The 22,636-nt window shown below is 41.4% G+C and overlaps 3 protein-coding genes across 7 annotated transcripts in view; 2 read left to right on the forward strand and 1 right to left on the reverse strand.

Annotated features, from left to right (window-relative positions):
- The window catches only part of LOC140614614 (uncharacterized), a 30,538-nt gene extending 27,552 nt beyond the window's left edge, over positions 1 to 2,986 (reverse strand). The window contains exons 1-3 of the mRNA XM_072793692.1: positions 2,938 to 2,986; positions 1,434 to 1,767; positions 959 to 1,377 (exon numbers count right to left, since the gene is read on the reverse strand). Of these exons, the coding sequence (XP_072649793.1) occupies positions 959 to 1,377; positions 1,434 to 1,767; positions 2,938 to 2,986 (802 nt within the window). The remainder of the gene's footprint in view (positions 1 to 958; positions 1,378 to 1,433; positions 1,768 to 2,937) is intronic.
- PSMA1 (proteasome 20S subunit alpha 1) lies at positions 1,186 to 14,284 on the forward strand. Of its 4 annotated transcripts, none has more exons than XM_072793979.1 (11): positions 1,228 to 1,343; positions 2,460 to 2,555; positions 2,642 to 2,686; positions 3,463 to 3,564; positions 3,918 to 4,021; positions 6,263 to 6,351; positions 6,959 to 7,029; positions 7,148 to 7,277; positions 8,845 to 8,924; positions 12,482 to 12,592; positions 13,922 to 14,284. In XM_072793979.1, the coding sequence occupies exons 4-11, from the start codon at positions 3,490 to 3,492 to the stop codon at positions 13,976 to 13,978; spliced, it is 717 nt and encodes a 238-aa protein (XP_072650080.1). In that variant the 5' UTR covers positions 1,228 to 1,343; positions 2,460 to 2,555; positions 2,642 to 2,686; positions 3,463 to 3,489; the 3' UTR covers positions 13,979 to 14,284. The 4 variants fall into 4 exon arrangements, with proteins under 4 accessions (XP_072650079.1, XP_072650078.1, XP_072650080.1 ...); XM_072793980.1 differs by lacking the exon at positions 1,228 to 1,343 and adding an exon at positions 1,516 to 1,613; XM_072793978.1 differs by lacking the exon at positions 2,460 to 2,555 and having other exon boundaries at positions 1,186 to 1,343.
- A 5,678-nt stretch (positions 14,285 to 19,962) lies between these two features.
- COPB1 (COPI coat complex subunit beta 1) overlaps positions 19,963 to 22,636 on the forward strand; it is a 37,630-nt gene continuing 34,956 nt past the window's right edge. The window contains exons 1-2 of one of the 2 annotated variants that reach the window (XM_072793982.1): positions 19,963 to 20,102; positions 20,886 to 21,035. In XM_072793982.1, the coding sequence (XP_072650083.1) occupies positions 20,945 to 21,035 (91 nt within the window). In that variant the 5' untranslated portion in view covers positions 19,963 to 20,102; positions 20,886 to 20,944. Of the gene's footprint in view, positions 20,103 to 20,221; positions 20,329 to 20,885; positions 21,036 to 22,636 lie in introns of those variants that run through there. The other variant, XM_072793983.1, reaches the window with a different exon arrangement.

Consider the following 22,636-nt stretch of genomic DNA (forward strand, 5'->3'; position numbering starts at 1 on the left):
GGTACTTACCTCTTCTACTTTATAAAGAAAATAAATCATCATCATTGGTGCAAAGTAGATATTAAGCTGACAGATGTGGGGCACCTTGGGGGGACTCGGAGGTACAGCATCTGCCTTTGGCCCAGGGTGTGATCCCGGAGTCCTGGGATCGAGTCCCGCATCGGGATCCCCATGGGGCGCCTGCTTCTCCCTCTGCCTGCGTCTCTGCCGCTCTCTCTCTGTCTCTCATGAATAAATAAATAAAATCTTTTTTAAAATAAAATGAACGGACAGAGGTTTGCAGAGCTGTACTAAATCAAGTCTTTCATCTGGGGACTTGCCAAAAATCCTCAACAGAGAAAACAGTGTTTCGGAAGAAAACGGCCAGTTTTTCTCAGTGGTCCAATCTACCAGATTAAAAAAATTCGTTTAAAAACATAAAAAAACCAAGCCTCATGGATGGTTTTGAGACCATAGAAAGGCATGAGCGCCCTCGTGGAGTTCAAAGTCCTGTAGAGGAAACCAGGGAGGATCACAACGGGTGATCACTGGCAACGGGGCCTTGAAGAAGCTATCTCCGGGGAACGGAGCAAAGGATTCCAAAGTAGAAAGAAAAGCGTGTACACAAACAACACGCTTGACGAAGAGTGTGGCTGACATCTACAAACGGACCATTACTTTGTGGTCTTTCTTTATTTTTAAGATTTTATTTATTTATTCATGATAGACACAGAGCGAGAGAGAGAGAAGCAGAGGCACAGGCAGAGGGAGAAGCAGGCTCCATGCAGGGAGCCGGACGCGGGACTCGATCCCGGGACTCCAGGACCACGCCCCGGGCCAAAGGCAGGCGCTGAACCGCTGAGGCACCCGGGGATCCCCTTTGTGGTCTTTCTCACAGCCTCATCCTTACAGCCCCCCACCCCCCGCCCCCATCTCCGTGGCCCCTGAGCGAGCGATGTCCGGCTGCACACCGGATCACCTGGAATCGCAGGCGTGGTCTCGAGCCATTTCAGGTGGATCGGCCGGGCCGCTGAGGACCTGGCGGGACTGCAAGGGCCCAGGTAATGATCACGGAGCATCCAAGAAGGGTGATTTGTAGCAGCCGCCCCCGCAGCAGATTTCCCGCCAACCTCAACTCCTCCTTCTTCCGAGGCCCCGCCCACCTCCCAGGGGCCCCAGAGCTTCTGAGGGCGGGGAAAGCGTTGGGCGTCTATCGATAGCTCTGGGATCGACTGCCGTGCCCTGCGCCGCCGCCGTCCAGATCCCGAAGGCTTCTCTGTAGATTGCCGAGCGGCAGTTGCGGCCGCGCTCCTGAAGCCGCCACCTCTGCCGGAGGCCGCAGCGGGACCCGCGCCGGAACCATGGTGCGTTGGATCCGGAGCGCGGGCAGGGTTGGGGCTGAGGTGCGCCGCCGGGGGGTGGGGGGGCGGGGATGGCGAGCCGCGCCCCCCGACCTCCGCAGAGCCGCCCGAGGCCGCGGGGTTCGGGGCCCGCCGCCGCCGCCGCCGCCGGGAGGGTTCGGCGGTGATTCAGCATCTCCGGCCTGGCCCCGAGGGGCGGCGGGGAGTCGGGGCGGCCGCTCCCCGGGGCTCGTCTCGCTGTCCGCCGGGCCCCGGACGTGCCCGCCGCTCCAGGTCCGTCGGAGGAGCGGGTGCGAGGGAGGAAAGGAACAGGAACTGGGGATCGACCCGGCGGCTTCCCTGTGCCGCCAGTGCGGGCTCGGCCCCCGGCCTCGGGTCCAGGACGGCGGCCGCCTTGCCTGCGGGGCCGCCCGATTTCTCTTCCATCCTAGAGCTTGATGGCAACAGATGCTTTTCAGTCCCTCTGTCCGGGCCCCCCCGTTTTACAGATGAACAAACCGAGGCCGAGAGGAGACGCGTCCGCATGGTTCCAGCCTGGGCTCGGGTCCTCCAGCCTCCCCTCTGCAGCCCCCGCGCTCGCCTTTCTCACCCGCCCCCCCCCCCGCCCCCTCCTCTCTCCTCCATCTTTCTCCCTGTATCGTGAGGCCCTAACGATTCTGACCCCGGAGCTGTGTGCGTCGGCATCTCCCCTCCCGAGAACACCCTCGTGTCTGTTCATTCTATAGGGACGTTTATACACACGTACAGGGCACCGTTTTGAGTGCAGTAAGGGTTGGAAGATAAATCTGCCGTGGCTCTAATCACAGAGTAAAAAAAGAAGGGATGGGAGGATGAGTTGGAATTTGGGGAGAAAAGATGGAGATGACCTAAAGAGGTAGAATTTTGAGCTAGTTTTTGGCCTTTTGGTTTTTTTGTTTTGTTTTGTTTTGTTTTTTGTTTTGTTTTTGGTGAGTGCTTTTAACCATTTATTAGGGCCAGTGTAAGAGAAGAGCATAAGCATGAGAGAAGGAACATGACCCTATGAACCTTAGTGACTGAATCCAAAGGGAGTGCTACCAACAGTAGTAAAATCGGAAGTTGGGAAGATAGGTCCCATCGAGATCCGCCTCTCCCTTCTAGCTCATGGTAAATTCGGAGCTGGCTTGCAACCCACGACAGTCGTGATCCTCCAGTGAGGTTGTGTGAACAGCAAGTGTTGCTGTTGAATGGAAACAGGTGGGAGGACATTGTTTAACCATAGAGCTTGTTTAAAATTTGTGATATTTCGAAAGTTCATTTGTCTTTTTTTCTTTCACTTGCAGTTTCGCAACCAGTATGACAATGACGTCACTGTTTGGAGCCCTCAGGTAAGAATATTTTATACTTTTATCTGTGGCTTTAGAAAGTCATGAGGAGGGACGCCTGGGTGGCTCAGCGGTTGAGGGTCTGCCTTGTGCCCAGAGTCCAAGGATCAAGTCCCACATCAGGCTCCTTGCCTGGAGCCTGCTTCTCCTCCCTCTGCCTGTGACTCTGCCTCTTTTTCTGTGTCTCTCATGAATAAATAAAATATTAAAAAAAAAAAGAAAGAAACTGATGGAGGGTCACCTCGTTGGCTCACCGGTAGAGCGGGGGACTCTTGAACTTGGGGTCATGAGTTTGAGTCCCATGTTGGGTGAAGAGCCTACTTTAAAAGCAAAGAAACTTATGAAACTGTAGGCTGTGAGAATATGGAATATAATCATTTTAGACATTCCTGGAACATAAGTTTATCATTAAAGTGATTTTCCTAGTTTAAAAAAAAAATCTTGGGGATCCCTGGGTGGCTCAGCGGTTGAGTGCCTGCCTTTGGCCCAGGGCGTGATCCTGGAGTCCCAGGATCGAGTCCCACGTTGGGCTCCCTGCATGGAGCCTGCTTCTCTCTCTGCTTGTGTCTCTGCCTCTCTCTCTCTCTCTCTCTCTCTCTCTCTCTGTGTGTGTGTGTGTGTGTGTCTCTCATGAATAAATAAAATCTTTAAAAAAAATAAAATTAAATTAAAATTAAAAAAAATCTTTTGAGATTTTAACTATATTCGCCTGAGATTTGGGACCACTAGATCAATATTAAATATATAAAAGGTGACTGTAAGATGTGTTTTCTCTTTAGGGCAGGATTCATCAAATTGAATATGCAATGGAAGCTGTCAAACAAGGTTCAGCCACAGTTGGTCTGAAATCAAAAACCCATGCGGTGTTGGTCGCATTGAAGGTGAGTAAAGCAGTACATAAATCTTCTTCATGTAGAAAATGGAACTAACGGGGATCCCTGGGTGGCTCAGTGGTTTGGCGCCTGCCTTTGGCCCAGGGCGCGATCCTGCAGTCCCGGGATCGAGTCCCACGTCCGGCTCCTGGCATGGAGCCTGCTTCTCCCTTTGCCTGTGTCTCTGCTTCTCTCTCTGTCTCTCTGTGTCTATCATAAATAAATAAATAAATAAATAAATAAATAAATAAATAAATAAATAAATCTTTAAAAAAGAAAGAAAATGGAACTAACAAATTTAAGTTTCACTGAAATAATAAAATTATAAATGTGTTTTTATGTTTTATAATGTTTCTGTTTAGAGAGCACAGTCAGAGCTTGCAGCTCATCAGAAGAAAATTCTTCATGTTGATAACCATATTGGTATCTCAATTGCGGGACTTACTGCTGATGCTAGACTGTTATGGTGAGTATGATCGTGAAAAACAAAAGAAACATCCCTTTTGATTCGTCCAGATAATATATTTTAGGAAGTTGTATGGCAGAGTTTATAAATTCAGATTGTTAATACCTCAGCATATTTGGGCTCAGTTACAAGTACTCCATTTCTTGATTCCTCTAGTAGTAACTACTAGAATTAATGATGTTAAGATTAAAGCTTTTGAGAAGTCAGGGAATAATGTGATACTTGTTAACTCAAGATATATGGTTTGAGACAATGTTATGTCTAAGAAGAGCTTGACACTTTTGTCTGGTTTCTAAGGACCTGGCAAACTACACTTGCTTTCTTTAATATGCCAGTATTTATTAGATACTTATTTTTTGTGAAGCTCAATACTAGATGCTGCAGAGTACACAAAGGTGAGTCAGATATATATCTTGTGTTTTAGGAACTTAAAATCTAGTAGTATATCTATAATACAAGGTAGAAAGTAGAGAGTAACAGATTTTTTTCTTTTTAAGATTTTATTTATTCATGAGACACAGAGAGAGAGAGAGAGAGAGACATAGGCAGAGGGAGAAGGCGGCTCCATGCAGGGAGCCTGATGCAGGACTCAGTCCTGGGACTCCAGGATCACACCCTGAGCCAAAGGCAGGCGCTAAATGCTGAGCCATCCAGGGATCCCCAGTAGCCGATTTCTATGAGAGTCCAGAGGAGATAGAGATGATGTATAGTTGAGAGGTGTTATAAGTGAAGAGCCAGGGCTTTGAAATCATGGAGATTTCATTCTTACCTTTACCACTTAGTATTTTATTTTATTTTATTTAAAAAAATTTTTTTTAAAGATTTTTTTATTTATTCATAGAGACTCACAGAGAGAGAGAGAGAGAGAGAGGCAGAGACACAGGCAGAGGGAGAAGCAGGCTCCATGCAGGGAGCCTGATGTGGGACTCGATCCAGGGTCTTAAGAATCACGCCCTGGGCTGCAGGCGGCGCTAAACTGCTGCGCCACTGGGGCTGCCCACCACTTAGTATTTTAGATAAGATGCTAGTTACTTAAACCATCAGTTCTTTTGTATTTTCTTTTTCAGGGCTATTGTTTAAGAGCCTAACATGTAGAGCACTTAATACAGTGCCTTTTACATAGCATACGAATGTGTGTGTTGGGAGGTCAAAATTAGCCAAAACTAATTTCTTTTCTTTCCTTTTCTTTTTTTAATCTATAACTCCCAGGGAAATCATTTTAGGAAATTTTATCAGTGTGTCCTCAGGTGATTGTTTTTAAGATTTTACTTATTTGGGCAGCCAAATAAGTATTAGCTTTTGAAAGCTCTAGAAAATGTAAAATATGCTGCATGGTCAAACATTTTATTTAACCCAATCTATCCAAAATACTGCCATGTCAACATGTAATCAATATGAAAACTTTATTGAGATATTTTACGTTGTTTTTTGTACTAAAGTCTTTGAAATTTCATGTGCATTTTGCACTTAAGGTACTTCTCAATTCAGACTAGCCACTTTTTAAGTGAATAGTCACATGTAACCAGTACCTGCCATGTTGAACAATGCAGTTTAGGTAGCCTTGGGAAATGGACTTAAAAGTATTGAACAAATAGCATGGTTCCTGCCATCAATATTTGATTCTCAGATATGTGATGTACACATAAACTGGACAAAGCATCATGGAAAGAAAGGTGCATATCCATTTCTTGTTGTTTATCCTTTTGTCTTTAATAGTTAGGCAAGAATTCCCTTTTCCCCAGTGTGACATTTGCTTGACTCTTACCGGGTTTAACAGTGAGGCTCAATAGTCCAGTGTCCAGCATCTCCTCTAGAGTACTGCTTATGGATAGAAGCAATGTTGGCAGGAACGTGTAGCAATGTTCTAGTATCACTTCAATATCTTGCAATTGCTCTGTTGGGAAAATTTCAGTTTCCAAAAAAACAAGTAGTTATGCTCTTTGGTGATTCAAGATCTAGAGTTGTTGCTGACAGTGGGAAGGGTAAGAAAAGAGAGCTTGCTCTTTAGCCTCTAAAATTCTCAGAGACCAGGTTTATCCAAAGTTAAGGAATATTTTAGTCTTTTTTTTTAAACCTCGTGTGGCCAAAGAGTTTGGTATAAAATGCATCCTTGTGTTGTGACTTTCTGATTCCCTTATATGGATGTAATCCATGTGAAGAAAGCAAAAAGAAATTAAACTATTTTATTTAGATTGAAATAATTCTGATTTGAATAACTAATTTTCCTTGTTTCTTTTTTAGTAATTTTATGCGCCAGGAGTGTTTGGATTCCAGATTTGTATTTGACAGACCTCTTCCTGTGTCTCGTCTTGTATCTCTAATTGGAAGCAGTATCCTTTTTTTTGTTTTTAGCATTTATGGATGTGAACTTTAAATAGATTTTTTTTTGATACTTAAGCCTTATGTTAATTACTGGGAATATAATACATAGCATAGGTTAAGAGTTTGAAAACTAAGGTTAATTACTTCTCAATAACAGAATATTTAAAATTTAGAAGAAGAATTTTGGAAAATTTTGCCATGGAAAAATGTGTTCTAAATAAGGAATTGGGTTGCTCTTTCATCAGCCCTTTTCCGGGTGTCAATGAGACCAATTTGAGGAAAACCAGTCAAGTCTCATTTTTAGAGAAGATTTAAAGTTTTTTATTGGTGGTTCTAGATGTCCTCCAAAATTCTTGACCCCTTATATCCAAAACAGATGAGGTTCTCCACATGAGAAGAGATCATTTTGCTAGCCCTCAGTCTTAGGTTTGGTGGATAGTCCTAACATTTTTTCATACTAAGCCAAGAAATGTTGCTCTTTTATTTTCTTCTTGGTGTGGTAGATTATGCAGCAATTAAAAAAAAAAAAGCAGAGCTCTTTCTTAATAGTGTTTAATTTGAAAATAAAGATAGTACTTTATTCCTTGTTAGAACAGTTTCTTTAACTAGTTTAAGAGACCCAGATACCAACACAGCGGTATGGCCGGAGACCATATGGTGTTGGACTGCTTATTGCTGGTTATGATGTAAGTTCATAGAATCTTATTATATTTTAATGACTTTTTAAAAACTAACTAGAAAATATATAGTGTGTGTGTGTGTGTATACGTATATACATATATATATATTTCTTACTATTTGTAGGATATGGGCCCTCACATTTTCCAAACCTGTCCATCTGCCAACTATTTTGACTGTAGAGCCATGTCCATTGGAGCCCGTTCTCAATCAGCTCGCACTTACTTGGAGAGACATATGTCTGGGTTTATGGAGTGTAAGTGATTTTTTTTTTTTTTTGCCCCCTCTAGTCTTTTTTTTTTTTTTTTTTAAAGATTTTATTTATTTATTCATGAGAGAGAGAGAGAGAGAGGCAGAGGCAGAGATACAGGCAGAGGGAGAAGCAGGCTTCATGCAGGGAGCCTGACGTGGTACTCGATCCTGGGTCTCCAGGATCATGCCCTGGGCCAAAGGCAGGAGCTAAACAGCTGAGCCACCCAGGGATGCCCCCCTCTAGTCTTTATATAGTGAGTAAATAGTATCCTAAATGAAAAAACTATCAGCCTTAGGGTAAGAGTTTTTTTGTTTGTTTTTAAATAAGTCCATGGAGTGTTTATTATTTCTGTCATACATACTGGTTATTACCCCATTCAGCCTTCACAGTAGTTTCAATCACTAGAACTTTGTCAAAATACAAATACCAAAATACAGAGGTCTTCAACTTTGAAGAGCTTGGTTCAGTTAGTCTGAAGTATGCCCCATTCAGAGTTGAGAACTACTTACCAATTATAAGTTCTGTTACCAGCTTATAGTTTTCTGTGATTCTGTTATTTGGAGCCACACAGACATTTCTGCATTAAGTAGTCCATAAACATGTAAAAAACTTGGTGTAGCTTTGAGAAAGGTAAAAAGCATTGATGTAAGTTGTGATCATAGGGCAGGTTTTCAAACTTGCTTTACTCATGCAAGTTTCAAGGACTTAACACATGCTTTTTGGACATTCTTGAGTTGACTATGTAGTGGTTTCTCCTTCATTCTATCATGGTGTGGTGGCATTATTTGACTTCTGAATTTTTTTTTTAAGATTTTATTTATTTATTCATAAGAGATGCATAAAGAGACAGGCAGAGACATAGATAGAGGGAGAAGCAGGCTCCGTGCAAGGAGCCCAATGCGGAACTCAATCCCAGGACTCTAGGAACATGCCCTAGGCTAAAGGCGGGCGTTAAACTGCTGAGCCACCCAGGCATCCCTTGACTTCAGAATGTTAAACCAGCTTGCATTCCTAGAATAAATCCCTCTTCCTCATGATTAATAGTATAAAAACACATTCTCTCTCTCTATGTATATATCTATAAATGTTTACATTAACATAAATGTTGCTGGATTCATTGCGCTGATATTTTCTTGAGGTTTTTTGTGTTTGTATTCATACAGGTTATTGATCTATAGTTTTATTTTCTTGTGATAGCCTTTGTCTAGTTTTGGTATCAGGTTAGTACTGGCCACATATAAAGAGTTGGAGACTTTGTTTATAAAGAGGAAACACCTTCCATAGAATATATTCTACAAAATTTTGTGTTGTATCATTTGTGAATCTGGATTCTCATTTAATTTATCACAAAACATTTAGTAACAAAAATCATGTATTCTCCCATTACATAAAATAATGGCAATGCTTATTATTATTGCCATGTTATCATATGGCTAAACATTAAAATTTTGGCTGTTATTGTGATATATTTAGTATGTGACTAAAGCCACAATTTCAGACTATAGACCACAAATAAAAGCAGCCCAGTATGAAGACGAAATTAAGAAATAATTGTTAATTTATTATACAGGCAATTTGAATGAACTGGTTAAACATGGTCTGCGTGCCTTACGAGAGACACTTCCTGCAGAACAGGACCTAACTACAAAGGTAGGTATCATGTTTTCCAACTTGAGATTTTAACATTACAGGTCAATCACTTATATTTATGAAATATAATAGAGGTCTGTATACTTAACAGTTCTTTAATTTGGGAGATGTTTACCTTGGTTCATTGTTTCTCCTTAAGCTATTCACTAAATGATCTGATTTTGAAATGATTTGCAAACATTTCTTCTTGGTATAAAGCAATAAAACCAATAAGTCTTAGGGAGATCGTCCTTCATTTCTTCAGCAGGTAGAAACATCCTTGTATTATTAACTCAGTTAACAAATATAGATAGATAGATAGATAGATAGATAGATAGATATAGTACCTACCATGTGTAGACACTAGATACTGAGACTATAAAGTAAACACAGCAAACATTTTGACCTTCATGTAACATCCATCCAAGTCAAGGAGATAGACAATATACCCTTAAGTAAATTATACATTAGAAGATGACAAATGCTACAGAAATAACTAAGGTTAAGAGGAGAAAGAATGACCATATAGGGGGTAGGAAGGTATGGTGAGAGAAATTTAAAATAAAGTGGTTAAGGATTGCCTTGCTGAGAAAGTGAAATTTGAGGAAAATAAAGGAGATGTGTGAGTGAGAGTGATTCAGATGTCTAGAGCAAGTTCATTCCAAGGAATACAAATGTAAGGGCCTTGAGTCCAGAATATTCCTAGTATTTGAGGCAAAGAGGTCACGAATGTTGGAGTCAATGATCAAGAGGAAGAGAAGGAATAAAGTCAGGTAATGGAGGCCAGATCGTGTATAAACCATTGTAGGTACTTTGGATTTTTCTGAGTGGGCAGTTAGAGTTTGAACAGAACAGTACCATGATTTGATTTAGGTTTCAAAAGAATTGTTCTAGTCACCATTTTGAAAATAGATTGTAGTGGGCAACAAGGGTAAAAATAGCTTTACAACTATTTAGATCATATAGATGAGAAATTGTGGTAAATTAGAGGAGAGCCTTAGAGTTGGAGATGAGGATAAGTTTTTTTGAATTAGAGTGAAAAACGTTTGCTAACAAATTGGTTGTAGGGGTGTAGGAACAACAAAAATTGTTTTCAAAATTTTGGGCTTGATTAGAGGAGGGAGAAATTTATGATTTACTGAGCTAGGTAAGACGGTGAAAACAAGTTTTGGGGCGGGAGCTATGAAGAAAGATCAGGCAGTTAGCTTAGACTTAGAAAACTTGAAATTTCTATTGTCCATTGGTGATATAAAATAAGCAGTTATTGGGGCGCCTAGCTGGCTCAGTCAGTAAAGCATGTGGCTTTTAATCTCAGGGTCGTGAGTTTAAGCCCCATCTTGGGCATAAAGCTTACTTAAAAAAAAAAAAAAATGCAGTTGTCAGATGTGTATCTCCTGGAGTTTGGTGGAGAATGGTCTAGCCTAGACTTACAAATTTTGGAGTCTTTATGTAGAAATGGTGATTTAGATTGGATGACACTGCTAAAGGAATCAAACAGTTTCACAAGAGGTTTGAGGCCTGGGCTAGGGGCACTCTAACCTTTAGAAATTGGAAGGTATATAAGTATCAGCAAAAAGGGACTGAGAACGATGACCAGGGAGGTAGGAGGAAAACTTGGAAAGTGAGACATTCTTGAAAACAAATGAAGAAACAATTTCAAGGAAGAAGGAATGAAAAATTCCTAGTAGATCAAGGAAGATGTGGAGTGAGAATTAACCATTAGACTGGCAATGATGTCACTGGGGACTTCACTAGACAGTTTCATTGGAATGGTGAGCCCAAAGCCTGAAAGGAATGGAATAAGGAGAGAATGAGAGAGGAGGAATAGGAGGCACCTCTATGGAGATTTTTCTCTTGCAGGTTCAGAGAAATGGGGGTCCTGGCTGGAAGAGAATGTAGTGAGTGTTTTTGTTGTTTTGGTATTTTAAGATGGGAGAAATTATAGCACATTTGGTGCATGGTTATAAGAATAATCCAGTGTAAAGGGAAATATTTATGTAGGAGAAATATGAGAAAAACTGCTGGACCAATGTCAAACAGTATACAAGTGGAAAGGTAGACCTTAGAGAGGAAATTGGACCATTCATTCACACTAACATGAAGGGAGAGAATCTAGGGACATAGATACAGGAAACACTAGATACTGTGGGAGCTTGTGAACATTCTCTTCTAATTGCTTCTGTTTTCTCAGTGAATCCGTGAAATAAGGAGCAAGGAGAATAGAAAATGTTAGAAGAGACTGAATGATCTAGGGACCTGTCTAGTACAATGCAGGAACCATTATGGATCTCCTTGTGGTTAATGATCATTAACTAAAGTGAGATCAGTCAGCATTTTGTAAATCCATTTTATTATAGTGTTTGGATAATTATGTATTATATATGTGAAGAATTTATAACTGGCATAATCTTTTGAAAATAATTTTTACTATCCTAAAAAGAACTTTTTTCCAAAACAATTTGGAATGTACATAAAATTATTTTTAAGTGTTTAAAGTACCTATAGTGGCACCTAGTGGCTTAGTCTGTTAAGCATCTGACCCTTGATTTTGGCTCAGGTTATGATGAGATTGAGCCCCCGAATCTGGCTCCATGGTGAGCATGGAGCCTTCTTAAGGTCTCCCTCCCATAAATAAATACATACATACATACATACCCACCCACCCCATAATGCCATCACTCCAAGGAGACTATCTTTTATTTATTTAATTTTTATTTTTTAAAGATTTTATTTATTTATTCATGATAGACATAGAGAGAGAGAGAGAGAGAGGCAGAGATACAGGCAGAGAGAGAAGCAGGCTCCATGCCGGGAGCCCGACGGGGACTCGATCCCGGGACTCCAGGATGGTGCCCTGGGACAAAGGCAGGCGCTAAACCGCTGAGCCACCCAGGGATCCCCGACTATCTTTTAAAATTTGGGTTTACTCTTGACATTTACAATTTGGGAGTTTGCTCAGGTATCTGGCTTTCTGATTTTATATTTTTACTGAATCATGGAGAATGGTTCAGTGAAATCATTGAGAGAAGGCTTCAAATTCTCATGCCTCAAATTTTCACTAAAATTTTCATCTTCCAGGGGGACCTTTTTTACATTGGGTAGCATTCACTGAACATTTTAAAACTTGCTCTTTAATTTTAACATGTAGAACATAGTTCCAAGACCCTACCAGATTTAACACAAGATCCCACAACTTATTCTCTTTCCTTTTAAAGAACCATCATGTCTTAATTTACACAAGAAACAAACTGATTATTTCTTTAGAGTTAGGCTTACTTCCCAGCTAAGTTGCTTGCTCCGTTAGCACTAGTCTGCAGCACATTTCCATTATGAACCAAGTTACAAATTTCTAGGTGGCATAGACCTTCAGTGTTACTCATGATTATGAAAAGTGAATATTAGATCTGCAAGTTATGAGGATCTGCTAGTTTTCTTCTTTTTTTTCTATATTTACTTTTTAGTCTTATTAAAATAATGCTATATAAACTTTTATTCTGTTTTTCTTCACCCCATATTTAACAAAAGCATTTTCCCATCATAAATTCTTTTAATTTTTACCTTTTTTCCCCCTCACTCAGAATGTTTCCATTGGAATTGTTGGTAAAGACTTGGAGTTTACGATTTATGATGATGATGATGTATCTCCGTTCCTGGAAGGTCTTGAAGAAAGACCACAGAGAAAGGCACAGGTATATAACTATAATAGTAACACCAGAGGCTTTAGTCCTATCATAAACTCTGTTCCTACCTCAATTGTTTAGTAAATCTTCCATTTTTGTCTTTAAGTATTGAACTGGGCTCACAGTTCAAATAGCAGTAGGAAAAGCTAGAACTGAATGATGTAAAATACTGAGAGGTAGTGATCTCCACAAGCAAAAATTGATGATTTGGTTATCTAATGCTATTTTTCACAATTCTGTTGGTTGACTATGGCTAAGTGATTCTTTTGCTGGTCTCATTTAGAGTCTCTTGTGTTGTAGTCAGTTGAAGCAACGGGACTGGAACATTGAAGATGGCTTTATTCACATGTCCTCTTTATTCATACTCTTTAGGTATATCCTAGAAGGATAGCTAGAAGGCTGGGACCTCTGTCCATGTAATCTCAAAGCCTCTCTTTAGCAGGGTAGTAGCTCAGAGCTTGCAAACGTTGAAAATCTCAAAAGTGGAAGCTGCTAGACATTCTTAAAGGCTGAGGCTCAGGAGTGGCACAGCATCAATTTTGCTCATTTTGTTGATGAAATTATAAGGCCTGCTAAGAGTCTACAGGAGTGGGGACTGAGAGAAAGTTCATTGGGGGCCCTTTGGAAACTAAATTGACTCTTCATAAATATTGAGAAAAGAGGAAGTATTGGGAAATCTCAGATTAAATATTGGTCCTTTTTGTTGGATATTTAGAATACACATTTGCTATTTATAGATTCTTATTTGATAGCTGTGTAATTGAAAATAAAGTTTCCTGGGGAAAAAATAAATAAAGTTTCCTGGAGAGAAGTATTTTCTACAGTATGAATTTTTTTTTCAACCTGGAGAGGATATTGTTGGTACAATTTGGAGGAGTAGGATTTGCATTGTTTAAACTGCTGTTGATAAGAACCAGCACTGTTGGGAAAAATGCTGTGAGTTCCACACAGCTGATTTGTTTTAAAATGTTTTCTCTGTGTTGATTAGTGCTAAAGAGGATAAGAATGTCTAAAATATACTGATTATATTCTAAGGCTAGTAGTGTTAATACAAAGAAGGACTTTACTCCTGAACAAGATAAAGTGATTAAATGCTAAAATTGTTCAATGATGCTTAGGTTTTCAGACCTATAAAATTATGTCTGTTTAAGAAACAACAGCAAAACACCCTTGGTTCAGAAATTTTAACAGGACATGAACTAAAATTGAGTATCCAAAATATCTCCTATCCCCTTTTTCATGTAAATTCTTTTATAATATAATATCTGTGATTAGAAGTATATATTGGTCAAGTGATTTTTTTTAACCTGTTTTCTTTTTTCTTCCCCCCCGCTACAGCCTGCTCAACCTGCTGATGAACCTGCAGAAAAGGCTGATGAACCAATGGAGCATTAAGTCACAAACCAGTCTATATGTGTATTATCAAATATGTAAGAATGCAGGAGCCTTTACTGATGACAGTAATCTATACTTTGAACCAAAAGATGCAGCGTGGTCTTCTGGTATGTTTTAGGAATCGGTCCAGATGTGTTTTTCCCAAGTAACTTGTCTGAACCATATAATGGTGTGCATTTTTCTTTGAGAGGGTCTATATAATCATTTTCTAGAAAGTATAGTTATCTGTACTAATGTTTTTATATGAAGAACATAGTGTCTTTGTGGTTTTAAAGACAACTGTGAAATAAAATTGTTTCACCTGCCTGTGTATTGGGTTTCTTTGTTTTTTTGTTTTTTTTTTTTTAAAGATTTATTTATTCATTCATGAGAGATACAGAGAGAGAGAGAGAGAGGCAGAGACACAGGCAGAGGGAGAAGCAGGCTCCTTGCAGGAGCCAGATGTGGGACTCAATCCCGGATTCCAGGATCACGACCTGAGCTGAAGGCAGCCGCCCAACCCCTGAGCCACCCAGACATCCCTTCTCTTTGTTTTTTAAGTAGCTTCAACTATAATGATTATAAGGAGATTACAACTGGTTATCTGCCACATTTGCCAAATTAATTTGCCTTAAGTTTAGTGATGAGGGAAAATAATACCTCTTATCTGTCACAGCCTTATACCAATTCCCTATGTATGGACTAGCTACATGAAAATCATGGAGATTTGGTTCAGAATACAAATTGCAGGGTTCAACGCTGAAGATTCTTATTAAAACCTAAGAAACTGGGATGCCTGGGTGGCTTGGTGGTTGAGTGCCTTGGGCACAAGGCATGATCCTGGAGACCCGGGATCGAGTCCTGCATCAGACTCCCTGCATGGAGCCTGCTTCTCCCTCTGCCTATGTCTCTGCCTCTCTTGCTCTATGTCTCTCATAAATAAATAAATAAAATCTTAAAAAAATATATCTAAGAAACTGCCACTTCCCAGCAACCATAGTATCAAGATTTCTAACATGTAAATGGTTTTTCTTTGCAATCAGCAGATGGCAGTAGTGATAGCTCTGGTCTCTATAGAGAACTTTTGTAAAAATAACAAAAGGGAAAGTTTAATCCCAAACCTCATTTCCTCTTATGCTCACCCCACTCTGCTGTAATCTTTCGGTTGCTTTCTATTATTGTTGTGAGCAGTGTATGCAAATATTGCAGAACAATTTTTGTTTTAGGCCATGCAGAATGAAATTCGAGGAAATCTGATTTACAAAGCAAAATACTCCAAAATTTTGCTAAGAAGCCTTGAGTTTTTTATTGCCTGAGATTTCTATCTTTCTAGAGAGGAGCAGTTCATTCATAGATACGGAACTTGGATTAAAATTCTACTAATTAGGGGTGCCTGGGTGGCTTGGTTGGTTGTGTCTGCTTTCTGTTCAGGTCATGATCCCAGAGTTCTGGGATCAAGCCCCACATCGGGGCTCCCTGCTCAGTAGTGAGCTGGCTTCTCCCCTCCCTCTGCCTGCTGTTCCACCTGCTTGTGCTCTGTCAGATAAAATAAAAAACTCTAAAAATTGGGGCGCCTGGGTGCTTAGTGGTTGAGCATCTGCCTTTGGCTCAGGGCATAATCCCAGGGTCCTGGGATCAAGTCCCACATTGGGCTCCCTGCTGGGAGCCTGCTTCTCCCTCTGCCTGTGTCTCTGCCTCTCTCTCTCTCCCTATCTCTCATGAATAAATAAATAAAAATATTTTTTTTAAAAAAATTATTCATGAAACAGAGAGAGGCAGAGACACAGGCAGAGGGAGAAGCAGGTTCCATGCAGTGAACCCGACATGGGACTCGATCCCGGGTCTCTAGGCTCACGCCCTCAGCCAAAGATGGTGCTAAACCGTTGAGCCACCCAGGCTGCCCAATAAAAATCTTTAAGAAAAAAAAATTTTATTTTTAAGTAATCTTTACACTCAACGTGAGGCTCAAACCTACAAGGCCAAGAGTCACACACTTCATCAACTGAGCCAGCCAGATGCCCCACAGATTGCCTAAAACTTTAAAAGCTTGTTAGGGATCCCTGGGTGGCGCAGCGGTTTGGCGCCTGCCTTTGACCCAGGGCGTGATCCTGGAGACCTGGGATCGAATCCCACATCGGGCTCCCGGTGCATGGAGCCTGCTTCTCCCTCTGCCTATGTCTCTGCCTCTCTCTCTCTCTCTCTGTGTGACTATCATAAATAAAATAAATAAATAAATAAATAAAAGCTTGTTAAATCTACAAATCTCTTCTTGAAGGTAAAGTGCTAAGAGAAACTCTGGGCAACTTTGTTGAAAGACCTAACTAAATACAGTAATGTGTGAGATGTTGGATCTCTGTTCTGGAAGGAGCCTCAGGAGTCTACCATTTGAGCTTGGGATGAGGCCCCAAGGACCATGTGGCCATTTGACCTACCATCGAGTAGGTCACCATTTGACCTACCACCGAGTATTTGCACCTTCCACACACATAAAGTGAATGATAGGGAGCCCTCCCACCTGCCTTCAGACTCATTTCTATTATAGTCTGGGTGAGGGAACATAAGTGGGAAATTTCATAATTTGCTCTTTAAAGCCTCAGGTAGGTCTCTCTCCCTTCATGTCTATCATTGTGCGAGCCTGTCTTGTTGGGCAATTCTGTTGTTTAAAGAAAATGTGTAATATTTTGTACCTGTTCCCTAAATATAAACCAATTACTTGACTGGGGAAAAAATGTGATCTGTATTGTACTTCAGAGGCAGTTTTAGTAATCTTTTTATTATATTTTAAAAGATATCTGTATCTTTTATTTTTAAAAAATTAAAAAAGACTTTATTTGAGACAGAAAGCATGTGCACAGTACGCGGCAGGGGAGACAGAGGGAGAGGGAGCAGACTCCTCGGTAAGCACAGGGCCCGATGCAGGGCTCTATCCCAAGACCCAGAGAGTGTCACACCTGAGACAAGCTGAAGGAAGATAATTCACCAACTAAGCCACTCAGGTGCCCCTCAGTAATCTTTTTAATATGTGATGTTAGTCTCATACACTAACCTTAGAACTTAACATCGTTTCCACCCCAATAAGATTCAGTCAACTCCACTATCTCCACAGAGTTCATTATGATGCCTTTTCATTGTTTTGTCTAGAGTGTTATATTTAAGTAACACTCTCTTTGGTCTGTGTTAAGTAATTATAAACAAAAATATTCCTAATAATATCCAATCATAAAACCTAACACTGATATAATGTTCAATTCACCTGGAATTTATTAGGCATCTATATGTGCAGCTTTGCAGAATTCACATGGTTGAAAAAGAAGAGGCAGTGCAGTAAGTGACAGGATTCAGGTTTTAATACCAACTTTCTCAACGTTTGGCCACTTTGTGATTTGAGGACAAGTCCCTTTGCTCTAGGCCTTGACTTCCTAGACATCTATCTGAATTTTTATGATTCTTGGTATATGTCAAGGTCTTTGCTCTCAAGTTTAAAAAGCATTCCAGATGAGGGATGGCTGAGTGGCTCAGTTAAGTGTCAGATTCTTGGTTTTGGCTTAGGTCATGATCTCAGGGTCATGAGTTGGAACTCCAAGTGGGTCTCTGCATCCAGTGGGGAGTCTGCTTGGGATCCTTTCCCTCTGCCTTTGCTCCTCCCCTTCTCTCTTTCTCTCTCTCTCTCTCTTTTTTTTTAAATTTTTTATTTATTTATGATAGTAGGCGGAGGGAAAAGCAGGCTCCATGCACCGGGAGCCCGACGTGGGATTCGATCCCAGGTCTCCAGGATTGCGCCCTGGGCCAAAGGCAGGCACTAAACCGCTGCGCCATCCAGGGATCCCTCTCTTTCTCTCTCAAAAAAAACCACACACAGACACACACACAAACCTCTAAAAAAAAAAAAAAAGCATTCACGACAATATAATTGCTAGAGTAAAAATAAGACCCAAAACAAGGTACATATTAGGAAGAAGAAAGAAATTGGCTATATAAGGTCCTGATATCTGATGAACAAGCTCTGTATTTAATATACAATAATATATATAAAATTCCAATGACATTTTAAGTGCAGATAAAATGTGGTTTTATAAAATACATTGCTTTCTTACCTTCTTTTCATACTTAATAGTTTCCTTAATGACTCGGCCATAATATCTCCAATTTTCTTCTGTAACACAATGAACTTCCATTGTGGGTATGGTGGTTGGTGCTACACTATGGTGGCTCAAAACTGCTGAGCTTTCTTATTACTAAATCTAGTTTTTGTGCTTTCGGGGGCCTCATTTCATGCCAACAGATTGTCCCTTCTTGGTAAGTGGGCTTGGAAACCAGATACTGTTCCTGTAAAGTTTCATATTAAACACCAATACACAGAAGTGAAACAACCAGTTGTTCTCAAGGGAATTATATTGCATGAAAAAAAATCTCAATGGTTACATTGTATAGTTCACATATACTATGTCCTTGAAATGACAAAATTACAATGATATGGAGAACAGGTTAGTAGTTGCTAGGGGTTGGGGAGTGAAGTGGCTGTGACTGTAAAAGGATAGCAGGAGGGATCCTTAAGATTGTTCTGTATAGTGCCAGGTGGCGGTCACATGAATCTAAACATGGTAAGATTGCCGAGAACTAAATACACAAGGGAGTGCATGTAAAACTGGTGAATCTGAGGAGTAAATCATATCAATGTCAATTTCCTTGGATTTGATATTGAACAGTATGCATAAATGTTACTACTGGGAGAAACCAGGGGAAGAGTATACGGGATCACGGTATTTAGGTCACTCTGCAATTATCTCAAAAACTTAAAAAAAATCAATACATAGGATTTGAAGAACATTCTTAGTGCTGTAAACACACGGCCTTTGTGATATATTTTGGGTGCTCAAATTTATACTTTGACGGTTCTAAAAAAAAGAAATCTCAAATAGCTGGATTCTAGATACATGAGACAGTGCTCGTGTTCTAGCTTCCTAACAGAAGTGTACCTGTTAAGGGCAAGTCTTTTATTCACGGTATTTTGCTCAAGGCTTAAAACATTTTTTTTAAATTTTTATTTTATTATTTTATTTTTTTAAAGATTTTATTAATTTTTTTCATGAAATACACAGAGAGAGAGAGAAAGAGGCAGACACAGGCAGAGGGAGAAGCAGGCTCCATGCAGGGAGCCCAATGTGGGACTCAATCCCGGGTCTCCAGTATCATGCCCTGGGCGGAAGGCAGACACTAAACCGCTGAGCCACCCAGAGATCCCCCCGCTTTTTTTTTGATATTTGAAAAACGATTTTAAAATGATAATTGGCCAGAAAACCCTTTGTGGGGAAGGTGCTGCTTGGGGGGCATAATAGAACCTTATATGTGCAAACCCGAAGATGCTATGGCTGATAGCAGCTGCAACTATTAGGGTATTTTGGAGATACGTAAAATCCTTTAAAACAGTGACTGTCAAACTTCCTTTCTGCATAAAAAACACTAATTTCTTGGGATCTTGAAAGGGACCATTAGGGGCAGCCCGGGTGGCTCAGCGGTCTCGCGCCGCCTTCAGTCCAGGGCGTGATGCTGGAGACTTGGGATCGAGTCCCGCGTCGGGCTCCCTACATGGAGCCTGCTTCTCCTCTGCCTGTGTCTCCACCTATCTCTCTCTCTCTCTCTGTCATGAATAAATAAATAAAATCTTAAAAAAAAAAAGGACCATTAGGAAATAATCAGTTCGACTTTGACATCAGCCCAAGTGCGGAGGCAGAGATTGGGACCGCGGGGTGACTCCCTCAAACAGCAGTCGCTCTCCCCGTCTCCTAGGGGGTGAGCTAGGAAAGCGCTGGACAACACAGCCCTTAGAAACTGGGCTTTCCCTCTTTCCAAGCACTCCCCCCCCCCCCCCCCCTTTTCTAAGCAGCATGCAAAAGACCGCGGCGCTGAGCTCAGAGCCTGGCTTGCAGGACTAGCCCGGGGAAGCTTGCGCAAGCGCGGGACGGAGGAGGCTTGTCCTCTCCGCGCTGCCGTAGCGGCGAGGTGGCTCGTCGCCTCGCCCCCACCCCCGCCCCCACCCCCTTCCACGTCAGCCGAGGACTGTGCGGAGCCGCGGCTGCTGCCGCCGCGGGCCGGAGCCGGTGTGGACGGTCCCAGCGTCGCCGTAGCTGCCGCCCCGTGGAGCCAGGTGATGAGCCGAAGGCCCCCAGGCCCGGGGGGCGTGCTGGGCTGGGCCGCGTCGGAGGAGCGGGCTGTCCTCCGGGAAGATGCGGAAGGGGAGTGACTAGGCCGCTGGCGTCCGGGCCCGGCGGGGTGGAGCGGGGGGCTGGGAAGCCCGGGCCGGGGGCCCTTCCCGGGTCTCTGGTGCCCCCGGGCCGGCACCCGGGCGCGTCCACCCATCGACGTAAGGGCAGGTAGGAAGGTGCACGGCGTCTCCGCGGGGGCACCTCTGAGGAAAGATCATTGTTCTGTCAGATGGTTGGCTGGGAGGCTGGCCAGCGCGTCTTTTTTATTTTATTTTATTTTATTTTATTTTATTTTATTTTATTTTATTTTATTTATTTATTTTATTTAAATTTATTTATTTGTTTATTTATTTATTTATGACGTGTCTTTTATTATATTCGGCATTATTTTTATGGGACACAATAGAAATTGGCCCTACCCTGCGGATACTTTAAAACTCCTGAGCCAGACTGAGTGAACTTTAGACCGTCAAGATCACGATAGTTAACCGCTCGTGTGTGTGTGTGTGTGTGTGTTTTAAATGTATTTATTCATGAGAGACGCAGAGACACAGGCAGAGGGAGAAGCAGGCTCCACGCAGGGCGCCCGACGTGGGACTCGATCCCGGGTCTCCAGGGTCACGCCCCAGGCCGGAGGCAGGCGCCAAGCCGCTGGGCCACCCAGGGATCCCCGTGTTTTTGTTTTCTTACTTGTAGTGATAATCCTCGTATTTTCCTTTTCCTAGATTTCCCTGCATCTGTCATCCTTCATTCTCGCATCGAGGTTCGCTTATATCCGGAAACCATGACGGCCGCCGAGAACGTGTGCTATACGTTAATTAACGTGCCCATGGATTCAGAACCACCGTCTGAAATTAGCTTAAAAAATGACCTAGGTAAACTCTGATAATATTTTGAAAATTAAGTGGAGGGAAAAAAAATGAGAATAAGGAGCTCATTTCCATTCCGAGTTGTCTTTGTAATTAGAAATACTTAATTTTTGTCTAACTACTTTGTTTTCTAGGATCTCTTCCTCAGAACTTTGATCTTATGACAAATGAAGACTTGTTACATTTAGACTTGCAGTGTTGATTCTTTTTTTTTTTTTTTGGAAACAAAACGTCTCAGTTTAGTTTACTAAAGCTAAATAAATAGTTGTTAGACATTCCTCAAAGTAACACAATGGCTTGTGTAGTTTAATATACGCTTAAGTGTAGCTGACAGTTTTCTGTAGGTAACAGGTTGAGAATGGGTGTTTGAACGCTCAGTTCCTCTGTGCATTTAACTTCATGTTACTTAGCTCGTAAAACCAAAAAAACTATGTTCTTTGGGTTTGCCACCTATTGAACTAATGAAGTCAACCTCGGAATATACATGTGTTTTCCAGAACAGTTTAAGCCTTTCAAGCATGGAGGTTTCAAAAGCTTCAAGCTTTTTAAAAGCATTTATACAAAAAGAAAACAGATATATTTCTGGACTTTTTTAATTTGGTTATTTGACAGAGAGCATAAGTAGACAGAGTGGCAGGGAGAGGGAGAAGTACACTCCTCGCTGAGCAGAGAGCCCAAGGTGGGCCTTGATCCCAGGACTCTGGGATCAGCACCCGAGCCAAAAGCAGACGCTTTTAAGTAAGTGACTAAGCCGCTCATGCACCCCCCTATTTTTGGATTTCATTTTATTTATTTATTTTAAGAATTTATTTATTCATTCATGAGAGACAGAGAGAGAGGCAGAGACACAGGCAGAGGGAGAAGCAGGCTCCATGCAGGGAGCCTGATGCGGAATTCGATCCCAGGACTCTAGTACCACGCCCTGGGCCAAAGGCAGAGGCTAAACCGCTGAGCCACCCAGGGATTCCCTATTTCTGGATTTTAAAAGTGTATACTCTGTCTTGTCTTTTTTAAAGTGATTCTGTCAAAAGCATTTTTCAAAGTAATGCACATTCCAAAAAAAATGATTCTTGTTTCATTGGAGTACTAAAAATAAGTTAAACTGGTTGGTAACTACTGTTTAAAACAGAATAAAATGAAAATTATGCTTCCCATCTTGAAAATATTTTTTAGAAGATAGTTTGCAATTTGAAAGACCCTATTTTACTTGCCTATTCCCACCTCTTAATAAGCAGTAACGGAATACCTCCTGATTATAGGCTACTTAATATTATGTTTCTGTTGAGATCCATTTTTATTTTTTATTTATTTATTTTTTATAAGATTTTATTTATTTATTCATGAGAGACACACACACACACACACAGAGGCAGAGACACAGGCAGATGAAGAAGCAGGCTCCATGCAGGGAGCCCGATGTGGGACTCAATCCCAGGTCTCCAGGATCACACCCTGGCCTGAAGGCGGGCACTAAACCTCTAAGCCACCCAGGGATTCCCCGAGATCCATTTTTAAAGAAGGAAAAAGAAATCCTCCTTTATGGCATTTAAACCCATACCCTCTTATATACAAAAGCCATATATAGTACTTTTTTTCCCCGTATTTAT

Source organism: Canis lupus, chromosome 23, assembly GCF_048164855.1.
Source record: "Canis lupus baileyi chromosome 23, mCanLup2.hap1, whole genome shotgun sequence".
NCBI lineage: Eukaryota > Metazoa > Chordata > Mammalia > Carnivora > Canidae > Canis > Canis lupus.